General features: G+C 37.8%; 1 protein-coding gene across 1 annotated transcript in view; it reads right to left on the reverse strand.

Annotated features, from left to right (window-relative positions):
• The window catches only part of LOC135201460 (plasminogen-binding group A streptococcal M-like protein PAM), an 81,759-nt gene that overhangs the window by 32,719 nt on the left and 26,595 nt on the right, over positions 1-22,445 (reverse strand). The window contains exons 2-3 of the mRNA XM_064230425.1: positions 15,462-15,651; positions 13,502-13,684 (exon numbers count right to left, since the gene is read on the reverse strand). Of these exons, the coding sequence (XP_064086495.1) occupies positions 13,502-13,684; positions 15,462-15,651 (373 nt within the window). The remainder of the gene's footprint in view (positions 1-13,501; positions 13,685-15,461; positions 15,652-22,445) is intronic.

Below are 22,445 nucleotides of genomic sequence, written 5' to 3' on the forward strand. Positions count from 1 at the left end.
GGAGTAATTGGTTTTGATCGAATGACAAACAGCTTACATATGTTATTGTCCAAGTAATTTGTGGTCGGAGCAAAAACGAAATTCGTCTTATTTATGGCCCCACAAGTTGCTGGACTTATTTCTTCTTCATCATCTTCTTCTTCTTCTTCTTTTTCTTCTTCTTCTTCTTCTTCTATTCCGGCTTTTCATTAAATATATTTCAGTTATTTCTCAAGATCAATAGTTTTCTGCTATAGATTGTGTTAATACTCTTACATGAATGTTAAAAAATTACATTTTATATTATATTCCATGCGTAGAGGTCCAGTAAGCCATTCAGCAAACCCTAAGTGTATATATTCTAATCCTTCTCAACTGATTGAAGCTGTTGCATGCTTAAAATATTTGACAATATTTTATTATTGCACTTCATGTTTCTGGGTTATTTTCGGCCATTTATAAGCAATACACGATATCGGGGACGGTCTTTGATGTTAGAAGTTTAAATGTGAGTAAACCAGTAATCGAAATGTCCATAGTGCTGATTCATGACATTTTCACACTTGCATAGAAAAGAGGTAAAAAAAACCGTATCACAATTCATAATTTATAAGCTACGTTCGTTTACAAAAGATGGCCAGTGCTGTCTTGTACTGCATCGTCTCAGTTAGTAAACTTTGATGTGTAAAGAAAACGGCAATTTAAAAAATGCATTTCCTCCCAATTTATACTTTGTAAAATGTCCCTGCGCTCACCAATGAAGCTTCTAGGCAAAGTTAATAGTTGGTTCACGTACGATTGTCGAAAATGAACGCTCTCCTTTAAACAGTATTCCCGAGGAATATGAGCCATGATGGAGGGATGTGTTTCTAACTACGAGACGGATGGGCGGTTCATTTGTAATTTATTGCGGAGTTTTGATAAAGGAAATAAGGAGGATTGAGAAGATGGGTTATTACGATTAGCTCCGAGGAAGATTGAGAAGCTGGCTATTACGTTTAACTACTGGAATAGACCAGAATCGAGAGGAGCGATGCTACTGAAAATTTTGTAACCTTCGCTGTAGTGAAGAAGAAACTCTTGAGAAGTTTTTTTTTCTTATCGTAAAGATTGTAATTTCTTAATCATAGAAACGCGAGAAAGAGACGAGTGGCACTTTTGGAGATATATTTCTATAAAGGAAAGAAATACCGGTATTTTTATCACGAGGAGACTAGAAAAACGGAACTGCACAGTTCGAATATTGTAATGGAGAAATGAATATTCATAACGAAGAGAGAGGAATTAACAATATGTGCTTAAGATTCTTTGAATAAATACGAAATGCAGAGAGAGAGAGAGAGAGAGAGAGAGAGAGAGAGAGAGAGAGAGAGAGAGCTCTGATTGCTCAGCCTGAAACAAAGTTGTCTAGTGAGGCGAGTAAGTTGTGGAGAAAGGAGAGAGAGAGAGAGAGAGAGAGAGAGAGAGAGAGAGAGAGAGAGAGAGAGCTCTGATTGCTCAGCCTGAAACAAAATTGTCTAGTGAGGCGAGTAAGTTTTGGAGAAACTTAAGGAGGAGAGAGAGAGAGAGAGAGAGAGAGAGAGAGGAGAGAGAGAGAGAGATGCATGTTAAGGAAGACTGTAATCAGAGACAGAAGTTAGCTAATCAGACAAGTCTTCAGAAGATAGAAAAAATTCTGCAGCAATGAAGAACCAAGCCAACAGTTCGGACCAAGAAATCTTCAAAAGAGGGAGAGAGACAGGACCCTGTGTAACCAGAGGATCAAGTCTAAAGAGTCAAGCGAATAGTAAGTAGGAGGCGCAAAGAGAGCCCTGGGAAGAGACAAAGCTGAGCGAAAAGAAGGTTGGAGGGGGAAGGACAAAATTGACGTGATAAATAATATCGCGAGAGGGGGCAGCGCCAGAAAGAAGGGCTGGAAAACTATTGGTTAATTACGGGTTCCGATGGAACGGCGGGTGGAGGGCAAGGGATTAAGGATATGGATTAAAGATAAGGTTTCGCTCACTAAGAGCCTAAAGATAGGATATGCTGGGAAGTGGAGAGGTGTCTTGCCAGCGTCCAATTATTAGATCTGGTTGGAAGTAAGGGTTTCATTTGTGCTGTTTTTCTATCTAAGATGCCTGAGTTCGCTTCTCGCCGCTGCCAGCACGGAACCAAAGGAGTTGATTTCTGGTGATTAGAAATTCATTTCTCGATATAATGTAATCAAGGCAGAGGAATCAAGTGGCTCGCAGCCTCATCCCAGAATGGGTTGCTCTGAGCATGAAGGACATCGCCTTCTGGAGCCAACCTTTAATGACAAAGACACACTCATACACACACATATATATTGTGTGTGTATGAATGTATGTATGTTTAACTAAATCACAAAAATATGGAACGTGATGAATATAAGAAAAAAGACAAAATCCACGTTTCTCTTTCCACCGTGGATTTTGTTTGTTTGTGTGTGTATGTGTGTGGGTGTGTGTATAAATCACTATTCTGAATCTAACTGGTTATGCATTCCCCCCCTCTCTCTCTCTGCGTTGATATCAACAACGCCAGTAGCGTTCGCTCCATTAGCCTTGACTTGGAACATAAACTTCGGGAAAACTGTGACGCAACAAAAGCCGAGAAGCAAATTTATGCATAAATGCCTTTATCGACTTCCTGCATCGCCCCGTTTTAATATTTCCTCTTCAGGCACGTAAAGCTCGCCTTGATAAGCTTCTATTGAAACCCCTCTGGCTTTGGAGACGTTTGTGATCTTTTTAAAAATATATGCTGGGAATATTGACGTTTTAAGTTATATTGAAAACTTTTTTTCCTAGTATTGATAGAGGTTTTGTGTGATGCTTTGTGAAGTTTTTGGAGTTTTTTGTAGAAATCTGAAGGGTTGTAGAAGATTTTTAGACGGTTTCAGAAGGTCTCAGATGCTTCAGAAAGATTGCAATTATATTTTACGGTTAAGAAAAGGTAAATACAGATTTGGCAGGAAGCCAGCATCCGACTCGCTATTCTACACATGCGCATGGTTGAAATTAAAACCATACCCCACAAAAAAAAATCATTCAAAATTCATTTTACAATATGTAATTAAATAGACGAATGGTAATTCAGTTGTTGTTTCAGTACAGAAAAGGCCATTTACTGAATGGAAAGCCATTGCAACATATGAAACTAAGTTTCTTGCATGACGAGAACCAGGTCCCACCTAATCTCTGTAAGCCGAAAAAATCCTACGAATATTATCAGGTTCTCTTTACCCTCAACACCTGCAATTTACTTCTTATATTCCTCCGTGCTTAAATATTCCCTGTATTTTCAAGTTTAATATCCTCATTATCCATTTAACCTTTCATCCTGGAAGGACTTTAATGAATACTCTCTGCCTCTGTCAAACTTTTAGTAAACTGTACTGCACAGTTTCTTTCTTTCGCGGCTTCTGTCTGCCTGTCTGCCTGTCTTTCTGTCCATCTGTCTCGTCTTTCTTCTCTCGCCTTTTCAACATTGCAGAGTTACCTGTCAATGGACATCCTGTCCCTTCTGCCATTTCCTACCAGGTCTTCTTCTTCTTCTTCTTCTTCTTCTTCTTCTCCAGAAGCTAGACTTTCCCACTTACTTTCTCCCTCTTAGTATAAATTTACAGTTGCTTCTAAACAGTCTGTATGTTTTTGTCTGTTTTTCACCTAATACAGAAAACTTACTAAGCTACTACACGTCTACTCTCTCTCTCTCTCTCTCTCTCTCTCTTATACACCTGGATAAGCCAACAGCCTCTTAGGCCTGATCTAGCTATCCTATTGATAAATGCCTTCATTAAGGGCTTAAGTGGTCATGGGAGAAAGCCACGGCAGGGTGATTTCCAGGACATGCTAAGAGCTCAAGCTGTCTCATTAATCCTGACGTTATATATGTTGAGACGCAGTCCACAGAATCTTTCTCAAAAGGGCTACCAAATATCATACGTGTAGTAAATTTGTCCGTTTGCCTGTCCACCCGTCCCCGTCTCTCTCTCTCTCTCTCTCTCTCTCTCTCTCTCTCTCTCTCTCTCTCTCTCTCTCTCTCTCTCCTGGTGGACACTTCTGCCGGATACCCCAGTGAGACCCTTCACGAAACTTTACACCCAAAGCCTCAAAAAATTACACGCAAATCCTCACCCTCCTTCATCTGGTCACCCACCAGCCTCGCTAATGAAGGGGGATAGGTTTGGGAAAGACAGAAAGAGGGCAGGGATGAGAGTGAGAGAGTGAGAGAGAGAGAGAGGGAGAGAGAGAGAGAGAGGGGGGGGGGGAAGGAATGCATTTTACGAAATCATAATAACGATAACAATAATGTCGATTTTACTGAAATTATTTAATCAGGTAAAGCAAAAGGAAGATGAATAATATATAAAATCATGAAAATGGCAATAAAAACAATAAAAGTAAGTCATGAAACTAAAGATCGCGTATTTCATGAAAAAGCATACATACAGCTAAACAAAACGAAGTTGGAAATGAAAATATAAGAACATGCAGATAAAAAAATGAAAAAAAGGGGGGTTCCGTGGTTAGTAGTGAGGGATAATTATGAGAGGAGCAAGGTGGCAGAAGGGTGCAATAAAAGAAGAAGAAAAAGAACGATAAATGTAAGAAGCAAGAAACGTGGAACGAGGAAAACCGAAAGGGATTAAGGAAAGGATGTTGTGGAGGGAATGTATGAAAATTTATTGCTCACCTCCTACTCTTCCTTCTCCTCTCCCTCGTAAATAACACAGCCCCCTCTCTCCTCCTCCTTCTCCTTCTCCTTCTCCTCTTACTACTTTTGCCACTACTACTACTATTAGTACTTGGGCAACTGAACTCTTCCCCCTCGTAAGACGCTAACAATAGGATGCATTTAATATTGGGAGTTGACGAAGGTACTTAATGACGGAAGAAGGCCCTGCAAGCTGATGGGGGAGGGGACTAATGCGGGGTGGGGTGAGTCGCTGGGAGGTGGGAGAGAGGGTGAGAAATAGCGTTAGGAAGGGTGGAGGCTGTTCGGATGCGTAGTAAGCATAAAAAAACTTCAAAAGAGTGCATATTTATAGGTGAGGGGGCAAAAAAAGGATGCTAGCAGGAAGGGAACCTGGGAGTCCGTGGTGGACTTTGTACTTTAGGGAAGTTTTGTAGGATATGGGTTGTTTTGAGGATGCGTGTCGTAGAAAAATCCTATTATTAATGATGCAACCATTCAACATTACAACTATTGTTGTTCCTTGTTACTGTTAATATTTCCTTTACCACAACCACAACATCTATGAAGGGTCGCTTGGATACGTATTTACTGTTATGTTGAAATCACCAAGTATTAGTTGCAAGTTATTGTGAGCCCTCAACAACCACTCGGAACTCGTAAAGTAGTGCTAATGATAATGGAAGAGATTATTTGTGCAAATTTTTACCAATTTCGTTTTCTTTTCATACTGATTTGCATAATGAAATGTTGCGAGCATGTAATATATTAGCAGTGAACCTTTGCAAACTCAAGTAGATTTTGCATAAAGGTTTTCGCTGTGTATCTTGAAAGGAGGTTATTTTGTAAGATTTGTTCGCTTCCAGAGGTAACTTGTTGATTAGCTTTTCCAGAGGATAAATAGCCATAACTTATCCCTCACTTGTTTGGGACCCAATTGCATTTCCTTCTTCAAGCCCCAGTGGCATTTAGTGCTGAATTTAGTGCTGACTTGTGGGTTGTGTTAGTTCTTCATTTTGGACAGTTTCTAGAACTTTTTATAAATGACTGGCAAAGTCTCAACCCCGAACCTAAACTAATTGAGCTAAACCTGAACTTACCTAATCAAGTCTCGATATGTAGGTGTATATAAGTATTGATAAAACGTCGATCGTAGACATTTTCCATCTCACGAGTAATAATCACAGTCAAAGATATTTTGGTTAATTAGAAAAATATAATGATAAAAATGGTAATTTTCCATGATAACGATAAACCATGTGCATGAAATATTTGCTTATCATACACATGCAGACGTGGCTAGGTAGAGGAGAGAGAGAGAGAGAGAGAGAGAGAGAGAGAGAGAGAGAGAGAGAGAGAGAGAGAGAGAGAGTCCAGACTAGTTGCCTATAGCATTACCAAAAATGCAAAGTAATATCTATGAACCCTTACAGAAACAGTTTGACCAAAAACAGGAACACACACACATACTTACATACACATCATTTTACAAAATCCATGGAACAAATTAATCTCTGGTTGCTTTGTAAACCTTGAGGATATCAGCCTCCTGAAGGCCAAATAGGATAAGTCGTCTAACGTACAGTAAGCATAAACGCAATCCACAACGAGTATTTAATAAACAATCTTACGTATTGCGCTGTTCGTGCACTAAATATTCGTTCTGCCCGTGGCTAAGACTAACGTTCACCCGATGCATAGAGTTACAGGGATGCCACTGTCAATCCCGGACGAAGCATTTTGAAATGAAACACTGGAATGTAAAATCGGCGTCAGCTGGAAAACGGTGGGCGACATGTGGCATGCGCTACAGACGTTTCTCCGCTGTTTTAGTTTTTTATTCTTTTTCATGTTATTGCTTATATTCTGCCTCTTTTTTTTATCAGAGAGAGAGAGAGAGAGAGAGAGAGAGAGAGAGAGAGAGAGAGAGAGAGATTTTTCTTTGAACTGCACGGTCGGGCAGATGGAGTGTGAAGGAAGCTGGTATATAAGTGTCCCTAAGGAGTTCAGCGAAGGCCAACTGTTGCATACTGACTTTGGCTTGCAACAGAATGATTAAAATGATCTCGATAATTTATCATGAATCGAGGCTGCGCAAAGAGGAGTTAAAACGTGCCCCTGTTTTTCGTGGAGCGAAGGAAGTCGAGGGCAAGAAGAGAGACGGAGAGAGGGAGAGAGATGAAGGGTAATGCTGAAGAGAATGACGAGTAAGAGGATGGAGAATATACTGTATATAACAGCAAGTCATCTCGTCAGCGTAGGGAGAAAAGGGTTAGGATCTGGGGTTAGGCAAGAGGAAGAGGGCGGAGAATGTAGTCAAGGGGGCAAATTGCGAGAGTACTGCCAGCCTCCAACAGTCTTTGGAATGAGTAAACAAAGTCTTCTTCTTTTTAAACAACTGTTTGCCGTTCCATTTTGAAAATTTGGTATCGGAAATTTTCGCGACTTTTGAAAGTAAGTAGTTGAGGAGGAATAAGTGAAGAGAAATTAAAGAATATATATTTGTTAAGTTATGTTATGCTCTGCAGTTACTGAACTGCATAAATCTATGAATCAGTCTCAATAGTACAGAAGTGTTCATGTGAATAGAACCCTATTTCTGGAAGTTATTTCCTCTCGTCGTAAAGGTAATCTGCCGTAAAAAAAGGAGGGTATTTCTTGAATCCAGATCCATGTGAGGGAGTGACATTGTCCGCGTAATATCCCCATCAAGAAGCTGAATAGAAGGTATACCCGGGTGTCCCTCCTAGTCTCACTGGCGCCCCTGGGTATTAGTCAGGGATACAAAAGCGTCCCCCGAAGTCTCCTGAAGGACGTAGCTTTCCTTTCGGCATCAGGAACTTTTTTTTTTCAGTGCGTGTTCCATGAATAGTCGCCTAAAATGAAGCTTGACGCAGATGGCTTTGCAAACTTGAGGCTATTCCAGACTTGTGGTTCAATGATGATATTTATCCTATGTTCGGAATCGTTATTTTATTATACCAAAGGCCAAACCGTCAGAATGATAAGGGTAGTGTGTGTTGTATGTGTTTCAAAGATTATACTAAGATCTATCAACCCACGAATTAATTCTTGTTTTCGCTGATTATTTTTATATTCGCTTATCGCTGAATCTAATTCCATTCTAAAATCTTTTCGATAGTGACTTTCAGGGTTTTTTAATGTTTGGACCGCATCGGAATAACTTTGCGAATTAGGAACACGCGGCGTCATTCCAGTGGGATTTAGCATAAATGGATCAAAGGTCTGTCAAATAATCAGACCGAATGAATGGCCAGTCGAGAATAAGCGCCCCTACAAGACTACACCCACCACCCACGCCCCACCCACACCCAATCCACATCCCGTATCCTACCTCCCCCTTGCTTAAAGGAAATCTAGATTCAAAATCCATCAATCGTAATCCACAACAGCTATACCATAATAGAATACCCTGAATGGCCATCAAGATGCTTTTTAAACCAATGCTACCCTGTTGCTCTGACCGAGGGCAAAAGGAGCCCTACAGTCACTCGTATTTCTTTTGATATACCCTCTCTCCCAGCTACCCAACTCCAGCAGTAGCTCCGTGCGACCTCCCTCACACATACACACTCTCTCTCTCGTTTTCCTCATCTTTGTAATCGGATTAAGTGGCCACTGGATCCACTCAACACCTGGAACCGCATCGGCACTTTCTGGACAGCTCTGGGTCAGACGAGACTTTTGGGTCTCCCTTCCCTCCACAGACCAGTCTCTCTCTCTCTCTCTCTCTCTCTCTCTCTCTCTCTCTCTCTCTCTCTCTCTCTCTCTCTCTCATCATCATCTTACACGACATTATTGCCATTACAGATCTTGATTCCTGGTTACATATAGGCGTAAGTCACTGTCTATCTGAATGGAAGAAATGAAAGTGTCAGTGATTGATTTGTTACATAAACATTATATATTATGAGAGAGGCGAATATTTAACTTAGTGTATAGAGGGGGTGGGGGGAGGAGTGGAATCTCAGTACTAAGGAAGTACTCTGAATGTTGAAAATCAAAAGGTGCAGTTATATTTCCATCCATCATCTTTGCAGTATGTTTTTCCTTTTCTTCTTATATATTAAAGTAAAAAGACACACACACACACACACACACACACATATATATATTATATATATTATATATATAAACATAAACATAAACATATATATATATATATATATATATCTATATAGATATTATATATATACATATACAATATACAATATATGGTATATATATATATGTATATATATATATGATATATACTATATATATCTATATATATATATACATAAAATATATATATAGATATATATTATACTTATATAACTACATATACCTATACAATATATGTTATTATATATGGAATATATAATATATATATTATATATATATTATATATAATATATATTATATATATATTCGATATATATCCATATATACATAATTTCTTCACTACCCAAAGAGAAAGATGACAGTGATGAGAGACGATTCTTATGTCTTATGACATTCTTATAATAACCAGGGATTGGATTAGTTTGACATAATAATTTTGTTTTTATATCCATGATTATTTATGCGCAGCTGAAGACTGCATTAAATAATAAGTATATCAGTGAAAGTTAGAATAATTATCAATACTGCTCTTTTTCCTGAAGATATTTTTTCTTAATCATGGTGCATCTGTAAGTCTCTCACATCTGACGGTAATTCCTGTGCATATCACGAGATTTCAAAGCCATATATTACGAAGCTTTTAATATCAAATCTTCATTTAAATTCAATTTTAAACAGATTTCCATCGGTCGTTAATCATCCATTTTTAAATTTTCCAATTTTATCCAAAATGTGGAACCCAAAGAAGACATTAATTACCCGAAAAGAATCACCAAGTCATTTTCCTTTTTCGTTTTCAATTACCTGCTTTCAATGAAACGCCCTTTCCTTCGCGAAAATTAATTGGACGAGAAATTGGATGCTGGAGTGTCCCAATTCCCCAGTGCCATTTGCCGAAATTGGCTGGGTCCTTTTAAGGTCAGGTAACAAGGTTCAGTATCTATCTTAATTAGATTTGCTGGTTTCTTCTACCAGGTGTCTCTTAGATGACCTTTCAATGCCTGTCAATAACTCCAAGAATTTCATTTATCATCTTTGTCCTTTTTCGAAGGTTAAATTATTTCTTCTTATTCAGATATTATGTTTGGTAGATTTGGTTAGTGTGAATGAAGAAAGTTCGTGGGAAATTATTTTTACATGCAGCAAATAAATATGACATTAGGTTTTGAAGGCTAAGATAGCGTAGGAATGGCAAGAATATAAGGTTCTTGATACATGAACGGGGGTCAAAGTTCCAGAAATCCAATGCTGAGGTAAATTAATTAGAGCTATTATTATATATAACTGATATATATATATATATATATATAGTCCTATATATATAGATATATATATATATATATCATATATATATATATATATATATATATATATATATATATATATATTTACATTTACAAAAAACTTTTCCGCCTTTCGAGCTGCATTTTATCGCTTTCCGAATCTTACAAGGGATAAGTAATGGAATCCAGTCAGTTTCTCTTAGTGGTTTTCGGTAGAAAATCAATTAGCAGCCTGACACTTCTATCTTAGGCTCACGTCAAGGTTTGTGAAAAAGGCCTCCCACACAACCGCCGCGGTCTCTCTCTCTCTCTCTCTCTCTCTCTCTCTCTCTCTCTCTCTCTCTCTCTCTCACTCACCTTCCCACGCTGACGCTTGAAAAGGAGGACATATGGATACGTAGATTTATTAAGACAAATCTTTTTTTTTTTCAAAGATGCACTTTCTGTTGAAAATAAATACTAAAAAACACTGAAATTCCCCGGTGATTAGATCAGATTAAATGTATTTTTCCATATTAAAAATTCTAATCTAAAATTAAGTACAGTCAGAGGAATTATAATTATTAGTGTTTTGAATTAGCATGTCAAAAACAAGAGCCAAACCAAACCAAGTGAAGAAGATTGTGAAATACAAATGATGATTGGTAGAAACTAGCGGGATGTTAACCAAGAACACTCATCGATGATTGATGTTTTATTGACGGCATAAAGACTCGTTGATAAGTCAAAATGACGGGATGTATTGCCATTGTCGATCAGACACCTGAACACAGATGTTCCGAAGGTAATTAGTCAGAGGAGGAGGAAGGAAAACAAGATAGGGGTGGGTCCCAGTTGTGTGCTAGAAGATGCAAAGGTTGGAAGTTCAATCAAGATGAATATATCACGGATGGTTGATTGGGTCCTTGTGTTGGCTCCTGGTAAATTATTGTGACCCGTTGCTAAAACCACCATTTCCCTTAAGATCTCTTGCAAGTTTCTAATCTAAAATGTTATGTTACGGTGCTGCGAATAGGTCTAGTCAACTACAGTACAAATATTTGATAGATATATGCATGCATGAGCTGAACCATAAAAGCGTATCCAAATGTTCGGAAAGTCGAGTAGGTAAGAGGTTATTGGGGATTTTATATATATATATATATATATATATATATATATATATATATATATATATATATATATATATATATATATATATGTATGTATATATATGTGATATTATATATATATATATATACATATAATATATACGTACATATATGTATATCGTATCATATATATATATATATATATATATATATATATACTTACATATGTGTGCATATAAATATATAAACACGTATATATATATAATATATATATATATATATATATATATATATATATATATATATATATATATACTTATATTGGTAGATAAACAGGGAACAAACCGCCAAACCAAACTTCAGGTACAACCTGTAACAGACCACCCACATATGAAAGACCCCAGCCAATAAATAATCCTCTCTCTCTCTCTCTCTCTCTCTCTCTCTCTCTCTCTCTCTCTCTCTCTCTCCACGATGAAGTTGTCAAACCATAAACAAAAGCAACTTCTCTTCCCTCCCTGTCTATTCCTCAAGGTTTGTTGCCCAAGGGAGCGGCGAAACAAAGAGGCCATAAACAGCATAACGATAATTCGGACTATGGTTTAACAAACCCGATGTCAATCCGTGACGTCATTAGGCTCCTGCTACGTCACTGGGACGCGACGGCGCGATGTCAGAAGTGAAGGTGGGCTCAAAAGCGTGAGAGAGAGAGAGAGAGAGAGAGAGAGAGAGAGAGAGAGAGAGAGTTACAAGGATTAGGATGTCTCAAAAAGACTTGTTAGTCCATCCGAGGAGACATCGTGCGCTCACTTATCTGTAGGAGCAGGTTTTACTGTGCATTCACAGTGTCCTTAATGATTTTGTCTAGCTTTCTTTTAAACTCTTCTACACTGTTGCTGTTTACCACTTCTGGTGAGAGAGAGATTTGAGTAATCATGTAGTAAATTTTTATGGTTTTATTTTCATTAAAAAAATTTTATTAGTCGTTCTCATATACCTGCAGCATCTAAAAAAAAACAAAGGTTTTGTAAAGAAAAGGTTGATTTTATCATTAAAATTTTTCAAAATTTCATTCAGGGAATTTTGGAAGGAATTTTAGAGTTAGGCAAATAATTTTTGGATTATTATTTTCTAATCAAGTAAGGGGTTTTCAGTTTCAAGAAAAGGAGATTATAGAAACTGCTTCTTTCACAATATACGAAAAACAAGAATAACAGGGATTTTGTTTTACTTAAAAAAGACAGACAGACAGTCAGACAGAGATGCTAAAGCTTTAGAGTTACAGGAAAAGAAACAGATGCGAATAATCAATGGTGCAATTTTGAAACCACAAAGATGATTTCGTTCGTATTTCCTTTATTTGATAGATGAATGTTCTTCATTAATTTTGACGGAGCTTGGAAAGGAATCTTTAGGCGATATCATGTATTATGGATCTGGTATGTACAAAAATCTTGTATTATGTCATCCAGAGGAATGTACTCTCTCTCTCTCTCTCTCTCTCTCTCTCTCTCTCTCTCTCTCTAATCTCTCTCTCTCTCTCTCACACAAATTAATGTTGAATAAGAATGCGATGCTTTCTTTCTTCCCCGCCCTGCGCGCCCCGCCCCCCCTCATATTCAGAGGTGAGAGGAAGTGAAAATCCTTCCTGAATTGTGGGAAAATCCTGAGATTACCACCAACTGACCAGTTTGCAATCATAATGGCGGAGAGGATGAAGGGAGGCCACTGGATGGTTTATAGTGGGAAGTGCACAGGAAGGAAGAGGCAACGGCGATGAAATTGCCCTTATCTGATTGTGTATGCATGGCGGAGGAAGAGAGAGAGAGAGAGAGAGAGAGAGAGAGAGAGAGAGAGAGAACAGGAGAGTAGAGGAGTAGAGAGAGAGGAAGGAAGTAGTTCATGTGTATTGCGTTCATTCATTTTTTGTGAGGTTTTTTCAAACACGAAACGGATAGAAATCCTGCTGTGCATCTATCTCATTCAAAAATTTTACGAAGCAAATTTACACAAATTTTGTCCCATTATGGAAAATATAAAAGCCCAGCGTTTGAAAAATGTATAACTGATGGAATCGATCGTCCCATCTACATCACATGTGTAGATTGAATCGTTGACTTTATTATGTTTTTATCATGTAATTTAAACACGTTAAAATACAGTATTATTTAGCTAAAACATTCTATACATTTCATTAGCCTTATACAGGGTGTCCACAAAGTCCCAGTACTATTAAATATTTATTGCTTAGAATGGTACTGGGACTTTATGGACACCCTAACAAAGAAATGTAGATATTACAAAAGGAAATTCATTACATACCTCCGTCCTGACAGCTGCCACTTGACCCATGGCGTGGTGCAGATCCTCCGAATTTCTGGCAAGGTCCTCCTGAAGGGTCTTGGAGGTGGCGGCCGCAGCCTCGGCCTTCGAGGTAACTCCCGCCATAGTGCCCCTGAGGGCGAGGACGTCCTTCGTCACCGTCAGAAGGCGAGATTCGACCTCCTGAGGAGGAATGATTGGATTTACCAATATTATATATTAATATATATATATATATTATTATATTTATTATTAATATATTTATATATATATATATATATATAGTATATATATATATATATATATATATATATATATATATAGATAAATATATATATATATATATATATCATATATATATATTATAATATATATATGTTATATATGAGATATTATTCTATAATATATATATATATTAAATTATATATATCTATATATATATATATATATATATATATACTATATATATATATATATATCTGATTAAATTAACTTTTTGAAATTATAAACTTTTATTGTGGAAAAAGAACAACAATCGACGAGTTTCTCCCAGACAGCCTACTAATGATGGTCAATCATTTTTACAGTACATATCATTTTTATTTAAAATTTTCACATCATTCTCCTAATGCATACGTTGCAATTTTGTAGTCGTTGATTTTTTCACGAGCACGTCAATTTTTAGAGAAGGGGGGCCTTCAAAGAAGAATATGAAGAACACAAAGCGAGAAAAAGATAAGTAGTTATCAAACAACGAGCGTGATTTATCTCGATTAAAGAACAACTTCTCAAAACTAATATCTCCGGTAATATTCTAACCAGTCTTACCGCCTAGTTCCCTTTGGCACAACTCCCCCTCAGGATAATTTCACACTTGTCATGAATATTCAAATTCTACCCCACGGTCATTTGACAATCGACCGAACGAAGTAATGGGTTTCAAAAGAAGCTTATTCTTTTTTTCACTTTCAACTTCATAAACATCCAGAACTTGTCCCCGGGGTATATTTTGACATCTGAAGTTGCCGACGACTCGGCAGCAGGAAGTAAGCAACGTCATCGGTGATTGCGGGTCGTGTCAAACAAAACAGCCTCGAAATGCGCAACTGGGGGACAAAAACATTCTTTCTTTTTCTTTTGGTCGGTGTTATTATTTTGAAGTGTTGCGCGTTGAGGGAATAGTTCGTACGATGGCATTCTCTTTTGCAGAAACTGAATATATACTCGTAAGAGGCGTTAGTTGTCAGAGTATCGTTTTTCGAACTACATTCGTTATTGGTCTAGACCAGTGTTTCTTAAAGTGTGGTCCGTGGAATGTTCCAAGGGGTCCTCAGGATAATGTGAGGAGGAAGCGTTTCTGTTAAGTTCACTCAAATTTATGTGCAAAATTGCGAAATTAAAAATGTTGTGAAAGCTATTTTAAGTAAAATGTAAATATTTATGACGAAGACAAGCCATTAATAGATAATTCAGTAGCAATTTTAGTACTATATATCATACCCTGAAAACACTTCTAAACCCAAGAGGGAAATGATCATTATAAGGGGTCCGCTACATGAGTCATTATAATAAAAGGGATCCGCTGCACAAGGAAGCTTAAGAAACACTGGTCTAGACGGATGTCAATCAATCTCATTACCTGCGAAACGCATAGCTGAAAAATCCTCTCACCTGTTTGTCGTTAAAAGTTAAGTATATCTTAGTTTTACCAGACCACTGAGCTGATTAACAGCTCTCCTAGGGCTGGCCCGAAGGATTAGATATATTTACGTGGCTAGGAACCAATTGGTCACCTAGCAACGGGACCTACAGTTTATTGTGGGATCCGAACTACATTATATCGAGAAATGAATTTTTATCACCAGAAATAAATTCCTGTGATTCCCCGTTGGCTGAGCCGAGAATCGAACTTCGGATTGGTAGCCGAGCGCGAAAATCCCTCGTCCAACGAGGAACTTACCTGTTTGTCGTGCATAGCTTGCGTGACGTTGAGGGACTGCTGCAGATCCACCACGGAGTCCTGAAGGCGCTTGATGTTGTCTGCGACCCAGGTCGCCGTCACCGCCTCCCTCTGCTCGTGGGCCTTGACCTGGGCTGCGCTGGCTTCGCCCTCGGTCGCGCGCGCGCTCTTCAGGCGCTGGACTTCGGATCTGCAAGTGACACAGGAGAGGAGAGTGTCAGGGTTAGCTTTATAAGTGTGGTAACTGATCTCTTTCAAGAGAGAGAAAGAAAAAAAAAGTTTGCCATATGTGATTCTGTTCTGAGAATTTATATGATACGGCTGATCCCAAGACCAATCGAAAGTTCTTTGATAGAGCTACAATAAAATTTGCATGCACAATTGTTTGTTTGTGTGGTGTTTTTGTTGCGTGGAACCAGTGGTTATTCAGCAACGGGACCAACGGCTTTACGTGACTTCCGAACCACGTCGAGAGTGAACTTCTATCACTAGAAATACACATCTCTCACACCTCAATGGAATGCCAGAGAATCGAACTCGCGGCCACCGAGGTAATACGTCAATACCATACGATCACGCCACTGAGGCGCTTGCACAATAACAAAATTCCCTTCAAACTCCATCACAATCTTTACAGATAGCAAGTAAATCATCCTAATGTATTTAGGGGATGGGAAATAATCCCATTTGATGGAAAAAAAATTCTGATTATGACAGTTTAATCACAGGAGAAAAGAATGTCAAGTTAGCTTTTTAAGGGTAGAAATTATTCTCATTCAATATAAACAAAAAAATTCTGCTCTGACCCTACCTCTGGTAACAAATCCAACCAAAAGTTCTTTGATAACTATAATACAATTTGTACCCAGGACAAAATTCCTTGTAAACTCCACAACCTTTGAAAAATATAAAGAAAACCAAAATCACCCTAATATTTTCAGGGGATGGGAAATAATCTCATTTCATAAAAAAAAAACGCTGATTATGACAGTTTATACACGCTTGCTAATCCCAAAAGCGATTAGAATATCTGATGAACGGAGGAATTACTTTATGCAAAATAGTAAAATATAATCTTGTATCCTGTTACAGTCTTTCTAAAAAAAATAGGGAGGATATTGTTTTAAATAGAGTTTTCCTGCTTATTTAATTCTGAGTTTACTACTTCTTTCATGTATGAGGCGGGAAGTCTGAGACCATAAATTCTAATGAAGTAATAAAGGGAGGTTTTATATTCTGTAATTCAGGGAGGTAATCATGAATCTCATTTTCTGGATTTGTTATTTGACGGCGTTTGGGTCCACTTATCTTAATTTGATATCTTGTCTTTACGTTCGTGCGTATGTTTCGTTATTTATGATTGATATTGTATTTCATTTTAGTTTTCTCTTAAGTTTTTCTTCTCATACCTGTTTGCAAATCTTCTTTTTCGTCATATCCTTTCATTTTTAACGTTAATTATTCTTTTTCGCACATTTCCTTTTATTTATTCATTGCCATTGCATTCTCCGTTGTTCTGACAAAAGGAATTAAATAAAAATTGTTGCCATATTGAATTCATTCATTCTTCCCATTGACATGTTGAGTTTTGAATAACTCCATTATCTGAGGTAAAGAGCTGTCACTTTGAATTCATCCATTATTATTATTCCAAATAATGAGCAGATTCTGTATAAATGGAAATATTATCGCCATTTTGAGTTCCTTCCTTTTTTTTTCCTTGTCACAGTCATTTTGAAATGCACGGCCTTTTTTTAACCTTCGATTTGTTTCTCTCACACCATGATCTTTTAAGGAGTGGGGAGGGGAAGACGTCGTCTAATGTTCCCTTCACGCCCCCCCCCCCACCCATCCCCTTAACCCCATCCCAACCCCTCTCACTCCCCCCTTCTTTGCCGCCCCCAGCGCCCCGAGGGGTCATCAAGAAACCTGTGAAAATTCTCGGTCTAGGAAACCCGCTTTAGAGGAAAACTGTTTAGGTGGTCCTCGAGGGGTGTTTGAGGGAGACCCTTCTTCCTTTAACCCCTCCTCACTAATCCTCCTCCTCCTCCTCCTCCTCCTCCTCCCTCTCCCTGAGCATTTCTAAAGTTTCCCCTTATGCAGTAACTATTGCTTTGCGGTGTGTCAGCCTCCAGGTTTAAATGTAGGCCTAAAAGCCCTCATTAGGCCTAGGGTATCGATTACACGTCCTTAACAAGAGCTGCGCAGGACACATGGCGTCAGGGAAAAAATAAAAAAATCCTTCATGTACTTGTGGGAAAAGGAGTTAGGGCTGTTTCAGAGATTGGGAGAGTTCTAACTATATTCGATTCTTTCGTTGTAACGCAAGATACGGCCTTTTCGCTAATCGATCAATCATTTATTTGATGGGTAAAGGAAGGTCAGGGGATATTCATTATTTTGAACTTCAGTTTTAGAGGTTTTAATTTTAACCTGTGTTTAATAAACTTGATCGTACAAACAATAGAATATTTAGAATAGTTAGAATAGTTGGCGGATATTATTTTTTACGTTCTACGTCTATCTAATGCGATACGCGAGGCTCTGTTCATATTATTATATATATATATATATGTAAATATATATGTATATATATATATATATATATATATATATATATATATATATATATATATATATACATTAAGCTACAAATATCCCTTAAATATCCAATTCATTCTACCTCGGAATTGATATTTTTTTCATACATGTTAACCCAAGGGGAATTTTTCAGTCGATGATAATTTCGTCCTCTCGTGGATTCGAACCAGCGCACAGAGGGGAAATGAGGACTTCAGTGACGCCTAAACCGACCAGGTTAGCATATATGAAAATATATTAATTCCGAGGTAGAACGAATTGGAGATTAAAGGACAGTTGTAGTAGCTTAATATATATGTATATATATGTGTATATATATATATATATATATATATATATATATATATATATATATGTATATACACATTTATATATTATATATATACATATATTATATATATATATATATATATTATATATATATATATATATAATATATATATATATATATATATATATATATATATATATATATATATATATATATATATATAGTATATATATATATATATATATATATATGTATGATATATATATATATATATATATATATATATATATATATATATATATATATATATATATATATATATATTCATTTATTTATTTATTTATAACCGGAGTCGCATCAATAATTTCAAAGTTCTACAAAGCCGAAACCATTAACTGGATCAAAACGCCGCTGACAGTTTCAGTGAGAATGCACCCAAAACCAAACGAATGATGCGAAACTGGTCATTATCGGATGAAACATTAGCCATAAATTTAGTCACGAAGACCTTTTGGTCTCTCGACCAGAAAATACCTAGTTTCCTGTCCGTGCTTGCGCGCACGCACATGCAAGTGCGGTACGCTTCTTCATCTATATCACTTCGTCTGCGTATCCGTAGAAAATGGGGAAATGTTCTTTTCAAATACGCTGAAAAATGGACACATAATTTTTGCGCGATTAATTTGAATTATATATATATATATATATATATATACTATATATATATATATATATATATATATATATATATATATATATATATTACGGGAAATATGGATAAACGTTAGTCCCCAGTTACTATGAAAAATAGATAAATATGTTTTTCAAGTGGATACCTCTCTCTGAAAAATTGATAAATATATTTTCAAACTCTCTCCTTCTCTCTCCTCCTCTCTCTCTCGTCTCTCTCTAATGTTCTGCCTCCTGCTGTCTCTTCTAGTCTCTCTCTCTGTCTCTGTATCAAGTAAGCACCTTCTAGCACCAGCCCTGAACTACTACATCCAATTTTTCAAGGAACATAACGACATTCATTGTTTTGAAATTATCCAAATCGAGTCTAAAGTGTGCCCTCCACCAGTCACTACTTGTAACTGAACTCCTACTTTAATTATTCTTATGTATCTACTATCACTCTGCATATATGAATGTATATATATATATATATATATATATATATATATATATATATATACATAAATGTGTATATGGGGGATGTGTTGTGTTTTTTTCATTTTTACTTTGCTTTTATCTATTTTTTTTTTATTTCTGGTCCTTTGGATTTTATTGAGATTTCATTTTGGATATATGCTATATATATATATATATATATATATATATATATATATATATATATATATATATACATATATATATGTGTGTGTGTGTGTGTGTGTGTGTGTGTGTGTTCACGAAAGAGTACCCCCGCCCGTACGCATTGCCTGCTAAGGTCATCTGAATAAATGAACGACTTTTGGACCATTCTTTCAGCGACTTTTTCAGTCTTGAATCCAGTAGCCCGATTAAACGCCTGAATCCTTACGCTAACGTTAGCAGCGTGTCTTGGCAGGAGAGGACTGCGAGGAAGTGGGGTCGACATGGTCGAGCTCCCCATCCAAATCATGCGCATTGTGACCTTTAATGCATGCTGGGACATAGAAGACTGTCATTAAAGCAGGCGCGTAATGGTTCGTCAGACCGGCTAAATGCAGTCGCCGCTGTTTGGAAAGTGTTTGTGATTAAATAACTATGGAGTTCGAGATTCGGTGTCGAGGAAATGCAGTACATGGTAAGTGGCCGGCCCATTATCCGGCCCTTTTTCGGATCCTAGAGCTGCAGACTTGACGCTTCCTGTGTACCTATTGTTTCTTCATGGGTCTGTGTACGACTATTTTCGATGATGTGACATTTGTTTATGGGTAGGGGATGGTGGGTGGGTGTTGGTTGTCGTCATTAAGCAAAGGCGAAACTAATCAAGAATGAAGGATTATATTCCATTTTAGTCTTTATTTACAAGGAGTGATAAGGATAAGGATGTCTCAAAGACTTATTAGTCTATCCGAGGAGACATCGTGTGCTCACTTATCTCTCTCTAGGAGCAGGTTTTACTGTTCATTCAGTGTCCATCTAATGGTTTTGTCTAGCTTTCTTTTAAACTCTTCCATAATGCTGCTGTTTACAACTTCTGGTGGCACTTTATTGCATGTGTCACATATCTTGTAAGTGAAGAAGTTCCCGCAATGGGATGTGTTGTATCTCTTCAGTTCCAGTTTCCATTCATTATTTCTTTGGTGGAGTGACTGAATGGGGCAAATGCAAAGTGTTGTTGCGATACTTTTACCATTTTTGGTCTCTTCTAGTTACCAATGCCAGCCAACCAGTCATCTGCAATAATTCGTCACTGGAACAAGGAAGCGATTGAGGCGGCAAAAGTCGAGACATTCATAAGGTTAATCAGCAGATTAAACTCCGGAAGTTCTATTCATGAAAATTCATCGCTAACGCTTAGGACTGTCAGCATTCCCCCGCCCCACCCTCCCAACTTGACCCTGACCATGATGCAGAGGTTCTCGTCCTTCTTCTTTCTGTCGTATCCCACTTTTATTTGTCCCTTTGTCTTCGTCGCAACTTCCTTTCTCATCTGTTCCCATCTCGCCCTCGTCACTGCGAGACACGTACGACTCACTTTAATTATGAAACCCTTCCCTGCCGGGGCGCCCCGAGTATCACCGCCGTCATAAATAATTCCGCCTCACACCGTGAGATCAAAGTGTCACCAAATGTAGTAATGTTTCTCTCTCTCTTTTTTTCGTCGTCGAATTGCGACAAACACTGCCCTCAACCCTCCCTCCCTCCCCTCGCATCTCCCCTCCCCCTTCAACGCCAGTAACCTCTTCGCTCCCCCTCCCTCCCTCCCTCCCTTGCGTAAACAAGAATTCTATGAAATATCTCCTCTTTTCCCCTTTGAAGCATTTTGTCTTTCGGGGGCGCTTAATGAGTACTCCATCTTCTGTATCACGTCATTGATGAGCCGCCAGACGAGGGACATCGCTCGTGGACACCGCTCGCGACATCACTCGCAGGAAATAACTGTAGTCGAAGGCATTTGACGTCGCCACCGTAACTACCACCCCATCACCTCTTCTATATGACGAAGCACCGTCGAAATTGTCTGTGATTTCGGTGGCCAGGGGACCAAAAGGATCACTTGGGCCCGCGGAATGGAAGGGTGTCGTTGCCTAAATACAGGGAGAACACTTTGGTGGTGGGGTCCATTTTGACTCGCCACCGCAACGATGTTTTGAGTCTCTTTTTTTATTATCTGTTTTTTCTTGGTGATTTCCCGAAGGACGTTGCATCGTTATTGTGAGGAAAGTACTGAAGGCCCTGCTGATGGGACGTCTTGTCAAAAATTTTTTTACAGTGACTACCTTTCCCTCTTTCATTTGACATCTGTCTGTCTGTATATTATAATTTACAGATATCTGTCTATCCACGAAAGACCTTGCAAGTACTTTAATATAACTTTATAGTTTTGAAAAAACAAAGTATTAAAGATACAATGGAAGATTTACGGGTTCACCCTTCGGAACAGTTAACGTTACTTTGGTGTAAGAAGTTCTCTGGATCGAAATGCAGGTTTATCACTGGTTGGTTGTTGGTAGTAACACAAATGACTTGAAAGACAAATAAGAAAAAAGTAAAATAAAAAGGAAAGATGAGGTAGGCAAGCCCAACTACTCGTCTTCCTGTTTTCGACTCCCTACTTCTCTGTCTATCCACTTAGTTCTAACTGAAATTCCACTCGTACTAGAATTTGGGATATTTCCATATCTTCGTTCCTGTTGCATTTGATTCAGGAAAAGAACATATTTTTGTTTTACTATGTGTTTGTATCCATACAAGCAAAAGCTAATAATATAAAAGAATGAGAGAGAGAAAGAGAGTGCAGAGGTCTGTCTATCGCTTCCCGTCCTTTTTGGGTCGTCTCGAATGTTTCCTGGGCGTCAGTTTTAGAGAGAGAGAGAAAAAAAAAAGGGTTTCAACCTGAAGGTCTTTTTGGAAGGAAACCAGTACCAGACTTGGTAATTTGGAACACGAAGGGCACCGAAGGA

The sequence above is a fragment of the Macrobrachium nipponense genome, chromosome 28 (genome assembly GCF_015104395.2).
Source record: "Macrobrachium nipponense isolate FS-2020 chromosome 28, ASM1510439v2, whole genome shotgun sequence".
Classification (NCBI taxonomy): domain Eukaryota; kingdom Metazoa; phylum Arthropoda; class Malacostraca; order Decapoda; family Palaemonidae; genus Macrobrachium; species Macrobrachium nipponense.